Source organism: Nymphaea colorata, chromosome 7 (assembly GCF_008831285.2).
Source record: "Nymphaea colorata isolate Beijing-Zhang1983 chromosome 7, ASM883128v2, whole genome shotgun sequence".
Taxonomy (NCBI): domain Eukaryota; kingdom Viridiplantae; phylum Streptophyta; class Magnoliopsida; order Nymphaeales; family Nymphaeaceae; genus Nymphaea; species Nymphaea colorata.
In genome coordinates this window covers 21,017,726-21,025,069 of record NC_045144.1, presented here as the reverse complement: position 1 = coordinate 21,025,069, position 7,344 = coordinate 21,017,726, and the positions used below count along the sequence as shown (strand labels likewise).

At 37.8% G+C, this 7,344-nt stretch overlaps 1 protein-coding gene across 1 annotated transcript; it reads right to left on the bottom strand.

Annotated features, from left to right (window-relative positions):
• Positions 1 to 1,986: 1,986 nt before the first annotated feature.
• Positions 1,987 to 2,754, bottom strand: LOC116257204 (probable E3 ubiquitin-protein ligase RHC2A). The gene has a single exon (XM_031633815.1). It carries the CDS (start codon positions 2,752 to 2,754, stop codon positions 1,987 to 1,989), a length of 768 nt encoding a protein of 255 aa, XP_031489675.1.
• Between the last annotated feature and the right edge of the window lie 4,590 nt (positions 2,755 to 7,344).

The window sequence follows — 7,344 nt, the reverse complement described above, 5'->3', positions numbered from 1 at the left end:
GCAGTAGAACCTCCTCTTTTTGTTAACAATTCACACCTCCTCTTGCTGTGAACTTATCTTGAATTCCCAATACTTGTGTTGGTCGATCTCCGCATGAACATGAAACTCATCACTGTTTCAATTCTATTACTAGAGGCTTTGCGAAAATATGAAGAAGAAAACACAAAGCTGGTTATATGTGCCCCGGTCAGCTCGAGTCAGCTGGTTATATGCGCCCGCTGGTGCACAATTTTTTTGGTGTGTACAGTTTGCTTAATGTCCCAAATGTTCTTGGTTAATAGAAAAAGAAAAATTTATTTAATAAAAAACTAGAAAAAAGAAAAAAAAAAGTTTAAAAGGACTGAAAATAACATTACTTTTTAAATAATTTTCAAAATACCCCAACTGCCACATTTATAAAAAAGTTCAGCTTGCGCTTGAAAGCTCGTGTTTTTTCTGTAATTTACATGTCAGTAATTTTTGACAAATTTTATCACTCTTTTTGTGGTGTTCGTTTTCATTTAAAGAAAATAAATATATATGAATCAAGTAACACGAGCTTAAACATCGAAAAATTAATTTCATTGTTATTGTTATAAAAGAAAATATATTACCATAAAATCACATTGTTAATTACCATAAAACAAAAATCCAGTAGTGATCACTAATGCTGAACTCCTTGTGACCGAAAAGCGGCAGTTCCACTAAATCCTTTGATTCTAAATACACGGGAAAGGTGCCCAAGAAGAAGAAGGAAAGCCTCAAAGGCATTTCTCGAGCACAAGTTATGATCGGAGAGTTAAAACTCACTAAGCAATTAACATAATACTTTATAATGGAGAAAGAATAAGAAAAAGCAAGACAATTTCATTCAGCTCGTAGCTAATTCGGTAAATTGAACAAAGAAACTCCAATGTAAAACCGAAAGGTGATCACGACAACTTTTCATTAAACCAACGAGAAAGACGATAAAAAAATAGCCTAAAAGCCATGCCAAGTCCACCCAAGAAAAGCTCCCAACCTTCTCGGGCCAAAAGTAACCGGCCGCAAGGAGACGAAAGCACGAAGCGGGTTCACTGCGTCCAAGGAATGGCGAGAAGAAGGATTCAATGAATTAGGGAGCGACCATTTGGAGTAGGCAGAGAGTGTGGACGGCCGATCGGTCTTCAACGGGAGGGAGTGGCGAAGGACCTCAGGGAGGACGTCGGCGGCCGCCGAGGAGGAGACGACGGAGAAGGAGGAGAGGGAAGTCTCTGAGCGAGACGAGCCGCAGAGTGATTAGACTCCTGAAGGAAGAAGGAGCCCTCCTTGCTCGCCAATCGCCCCGCCAAGAAGCTCATCTCCCTTTTCCTCTCTCTCCCCCTGAAGTGCAGGCTCTGAATGGTCCTCGCGTCCCATTCGTATATGAGCCATGTTATTTTCATGTAGGTCCATTCTTTATAAGATATTGACGTATTCGAGCTTCAATTTTATTTCTATTTTCCCAGTCCGGTTATAGCATTTGAAAATAGTGCTTGTGAATCGTGACTAATTTTGCTAGTAAAGTTAATTCTTCATCAAGTGATATTAGCACTCAAAAAACTCAACAAAAAAAATGAAGTCATGAAAGTACAATATTGTAGTATACCATAGGTTGATTTAAATTTCAAAGCAACTTGGACTCAAAGACAGGAAGAAGGTTGAAGAATGATGTCGATTTTAGTCTTTCTATTTGCATGACATCAAAATTGGATGTTTCCTCTTCTAACCTAAAAAATTTGGAACGTATAGAGAGTTGCCTGAATTTCGAACTCTGATACCAACTTTTTGACAAACCCCACAACTACAATAGACTTCCTTAAGGAAAATTAAATACAACAACTTCAGGCGAATTTATATGCATGCCAAGGAAATAACCAAGCATTAAAACTGATCATTACATATTAATATTATATAATTTGATCGAATGTAATTGATTTACATCTTTAGTCAACAAAGATCAAAGAAGAAGAAAATAATAAAAACACATCACGAGTCATCGTCAACGGGCAGCTCAAAGCGACAGACTGGGCAAGAATGCGCTCGTTTAAGCCATGCCAAGATGCAGCCTTCATGAAACTCGTGGGAGCAAGGCATCTTAGCTAAGCAGTCTCCTCTGCCAACTTCATCCTGGCAAACCACGCACATCTTCTGCTCAGAAATCTCCTCCTCCTGGTCAACGACCTTCTTCCTCTCCAAGGCATCCACCGAAGCCTTTGATGCAGGAGCCGGCGGCGGCTCATAAGCAAACAGAGAATCGCCGGCAGCCAAATCCTCTGTCTCCGCGAGAAAAAACTCCACCAACTGCTCCTCCAAAGCGTCAGTCATATCATCGGCGCCGGCAACCCCCCACTCCTCGTCCCTGAGCACCTGATAAGTCAAGGTGGTAGTCGACACTACCACCAGAGACTCGTCGGGTCCCACCACCGTCCGGCTATCTCCCGGCTGGATGAAGTCCCACAGCTCTCCTAAAACATGGCCGACCCACCCGACCAGCCGCTCGCACCGGACATCGGAGAAGTGTCGCACGACGTGCTGCGCCACGTCCTCTCGGGTCTGTAAGCTGCTCCGATCCACGACGACGGAGCTTCTGAACAAGTTGAGAAGACGAAGATGCGCCGGCGTCTCCGTTGAACGTCCTTCTTGACGACCACCTTCAGCTCCTCTGGTTTGGAAAAGGATCATCGTTTGGAATTTCAAATGCACCGTTCCTGAAGCCGTCCCATGCTCCTCAGATCTTGGTTCCAGCGATCCCATTGCGAAACTGCGATTCGATGTGCGAATCGTCGACCTCAACATCTCTCCCTCAACGTCTTCTGCAGATTGGAACTCAGAAGTTCGGACAGTGCTTAACTAATAGATGAAGAGATATAGATAGCAACAAGCATCAAAGCGGGAGCGCCTACCCTTCTGATTTATCTTGATTAGATATGCATTTTTTGATTGATATAAAGCTGGACGTATATCTAAAATCTCCAAACCAAAGCTCTCCTAGCTGAGTGGATTAAATGTTGATGCAGTTTAGACCGGTAGTTGAATATGTATCTCTCTAAATTGCAGGCGTAACTGAGTCTTAGATTGGCTTCTTAGTTGTTAGACTGGGAGTTGTTTTAGATAAATATATATATATCTCTAATTACGTTATGTTTATGCCATCTTGATATGTTAACTACCCGCACGTTTTAAAACTTATCAACTGACTAGTCTACTGAGTAGATATGTTTTAAGATAAGATCTTTGTTGAGAGAGAGAGAACTCATGTTAGAAGGGGCGCACCATTTTTTATTTGGCAATTTTCTCAATTCTGTTCTCAAACTTTATATGTGAAATTGGAACAAATAAATGTGTTCTAGTAAAAGGATATGTGTTCTTAGTCTTATTGTCATCTCATAAATATTATTTCATACTTATTTATTATTTTATATTTTTTATCTTAAGTACATGCATGTACAAATGTTTGAGCATGCAAGTAAATGCACATGTTGATAGTAGGGTTCACCCTCGACCTATGCTCATTTATGTAACTCAGTTTGTATTAATCATGGGCTTCAAAAAGAAAATCACCACCAGAGACAAAAGGTTAAGCGGCACAATATAAGCGTCACAATAGGTCTAACATGGTGCTTTCCTTTAGTATCAGAAATGAGGGTATTCTCTGGCGCTATATTACCACTAAAACCATAGTTAACTTTTTTAACTGGCATCCACAGAAATGCAAGTGAAAACTCTAGCACCATAGTTAATTTTTTTTAATTGAAGTCTCATTCCTGGTGAATGTTCCTTATCCTCCCTGGTGGGAGCAGAAACTGCTTGCCACTTAAGGGCCGTTTAATGGGCAGGAAATATCCTGTAGCACTAGAAATAAAATTCAAACTTTTAAAATTTTCTTTTTGCCCATCAAACGTGGGATGAAAAAAACTTACCATTGGTTCGGTTTTCGGAAACTGTTTTTTGAAAATTCCATCTCACCCTAAGGGGTAAAAAAAAAATTATGAAAAAAAAAACGTTGGCTTCTTCTTCTCGCATCAACATCACCCAACCTCACCTCTCGTCTGCTGCCATTTCTCAACAAACCATCTGCCGCCCTCCTTCACCTATGAAACTCTCCACTAGGTGGAGACAAGCAGATGGTTTCTTGGCTAAAACCCTCCGCACCTTCTGCCTGGACTGTGTCTCCTCTCTTTGCAAACTCTCCACACCCTCCACCTCTAGTAGGGTTGTTCAACAAGTCAAGCTCGACTTGAAGTTGTTCGATAAACTTGACTTGAACTCGTCTTGTTTATTAAATGAGTCGAGTTTGAGATATGAAATGAACTCGATAACCTAAACAAGTCGAGCCCGAGTTAAGTGGGCTCGGCTCGGTTAAACTTAGTAAGCTCGAGAAAGAAAATATATAAAATATATCTCATAAAATTATGAAAAAAATAAATTGATCAAATGGGTACACACGTGGCTAGTATATGACTAGTATATGAGAGGTCCAATGCTCAAGTCTACATGCCACCTCTTTCTTTAAACTTTTTTTTTTAATGAAATGCTTGGCCTGACTCAAACCAATCTTTTGCCCGAACCGAGTTCGAGTTTTAAGAACTGGAATCGAGTCAAGCTCTATTAATGAAAACAAACCCGAGTAGAGCTCAAGCCAAGTTCGAGTTTCTTTCAAGACATGGGCTTCAGTGAAAAAGAAGGGTGGAGAAAAGCTCCACTGAAGAAAAAAATAGTGAAAATGTGTCCAAACCCTTGTGTTTTTGTCAAAAATTTTCAATTCAACCCCACAAGTTTACATGTTTTTTTAAATGGTTGGGTATCTTTTAAAACAATTACGTAGACACCCCACAATTAAGCTTCACATTAACTAGATTGTGTAATCCTCCCATCTTGCACAACCTACATTAATTGATTCAGTGGCCTTTTAAGGGTAGGAAGAACGCCCTTAGTCTGAGCAACAAAATATCATGTAATCAATGGCAGACTCAAAATTTTTTGGCTAAGGGTACAGTAAGTTTAGATTTCAAACTTTACGGAGCACTCATACACAAAAAGCTTAAAATTAATGAGGTCTATATATGTAAATAAAGTAATTTTGTGGGCTGGTGTGGGCAATTGCCCACACCAGCTACAATGTAGCTCCACTTCTGCATGTACAGAGTGTACTTACAACAAGTCTTATGACATATACAACAAAATTTATAAGAAAATATACAAAAGATGCTGCTCACATTTATCAGAACGATATGCTTATGAAAAAATGAGTACATTACAAGAAAATAAGAAAAAAGAAAAAGAATGAAGGAAAAGAAGGAATGAAGAATAAACGAACGTGAGAAGCGAAAAAGGGAAAAACAAAAAAGTCAGGTTGGGAGAAGATAGAAAAAGGAGAAGAGAAAGGGAGAAGGATGAAAGAAAAATAAGTCATTTCATCTTTTTTAAAATCGTCCTAAAAATTGTTCAGAGAGTTGGCTATTTTCAGTATCTTTTTTTTTGTGAATTTTAAAATTTAAATATTGGAAAAGAAATTTGCTGTTTCTTACATTACAATTCTGCGAAATTCAAGATATGCATAACTTGTCACATTTGAAGAATTTGTATGGAATCATTTTACTGAAAATTATCTACACTTTAATTCGTTTTGAAAAATCATTTGATCTGTACAGAAAAAGAAAAATCCATGAGTCTTCTTCCAAGAAAATTCAATCTAAGAACCATGATAGAAGAATCGATCATATTGGAACAGACCCATCTCAGCATATTCTGCAAGATCCATTGGGATTAATATAAGATTGTCTCTGTTATTCCCATTCCTGCGTATATATGAATGCTTTAGTTCTCCAATTTCCCGGCAAGAACAAAGATACGGATGCAATCACTGGAATATCTTCGATCGTGAAAGAGAGAATGAAGTCAGCAACACAATGTGGAAGATGCGAACACTAGAGAGAGAGAGAGAGAGAGGAACGTGTGCCCAAATACTCAAAGCTGAAAAGCATATGAGAATCTAGCTGCGTTTATATATATATATATATATATATATATATATAGAGAGAGAGAGAGAGAGAGAGAGAGAGAGAAAAAGAGAGGAGGTTGAGGGACTTCTTTGCCTAATGTTGGTATATGTTTGCATTGTCAATATAGACGAAGGATGAAAAATTATCAACATATGATATATTATATATCTGATAAAATGTTCTTTAATCAACAAACATGAACGAAGAAGAAAAGAAGTAGTAAACCCGTGTCTTTTATTAAAAATTTCCATTTCTACCCCACAAGTTTACATGTTTTTTTAAATGGTGTAGTATCTTTTAAAACAATACAATTACGTAGACACCCACAATTAAGCATCACATTAACTAGATTGTATAATCCTCCCATCTTGCACAACCCACAACAAGACATCACTTGTAGCAAGCATTAATTGAAGGTGGCCTTTTCAGCCTAGCAAGCCCGAGTATGAGCAACAAACTACCATGAAATTTTTTGGCTAAATTTCAAACTTTAAGGGGCATTCATATATAAGAAGTCTTATGACATATACAACATAATTTATAAGAAAATATACAAAAGACAGTGCTCACATTTATAAGAACGAATATACTTATGATGAAATGAGTACATAACAAGAAAATAAGAATAAAGAAAAAGAAAGGAGGAAAGGAGGGAATGAAGAATAAACGAACGTGAGAAGCCTAAAAAGGGAAAAACAAAAAAGTCAGGTTTGGGAGAAGAAAGAAAAAGGAGAAGAGAAAGGAAGAAGGATGAAAGAAAAATAAATCATTTCATCTTTTCTAAAATCGTCCTAAAAATTGTTCAGAGAGTTGGCTATTTTCAGTATCTTTTTTTTGTGAATTTTAAATTTTAAATATGGAAGAGAAATTTGCTGTTTCTTAAATTACAATTCTGCGAAATTCAAGCTATGCATAACTTGTTGGAGAGATTGGACATATGAAGAATTTATATGGAATCATTTTACTGAAAATTATCTACACTTTAATTTGTTTTGGAAAATCATTTGATCTGTACCGAAAAAGAAAAATCCTCGAGTCTTATTCCAAGAAACTTCAACGAAAGAACCATGATAGAAGCATCGATCATATTGGAACCGATTCATCTCAGCATATTCTGCAAGATCCATTGGGATCAATATAAAATTGGCTCTGTTATTCGTTTTCCTGGCTATATATGAATGCTTTAGTTCTCCAATTTCCCAGCGAGAACAAAGATACAAGGTGCGAACACTAGAGAGAATGAAGTCACCAACACAATGTGGATGATGCGAACACTAGAGAGAGAGAGAGAGAGAGAGAGGATCGTGTGCCCAAATACTAAAAGATTAAGAGAAAAATATAT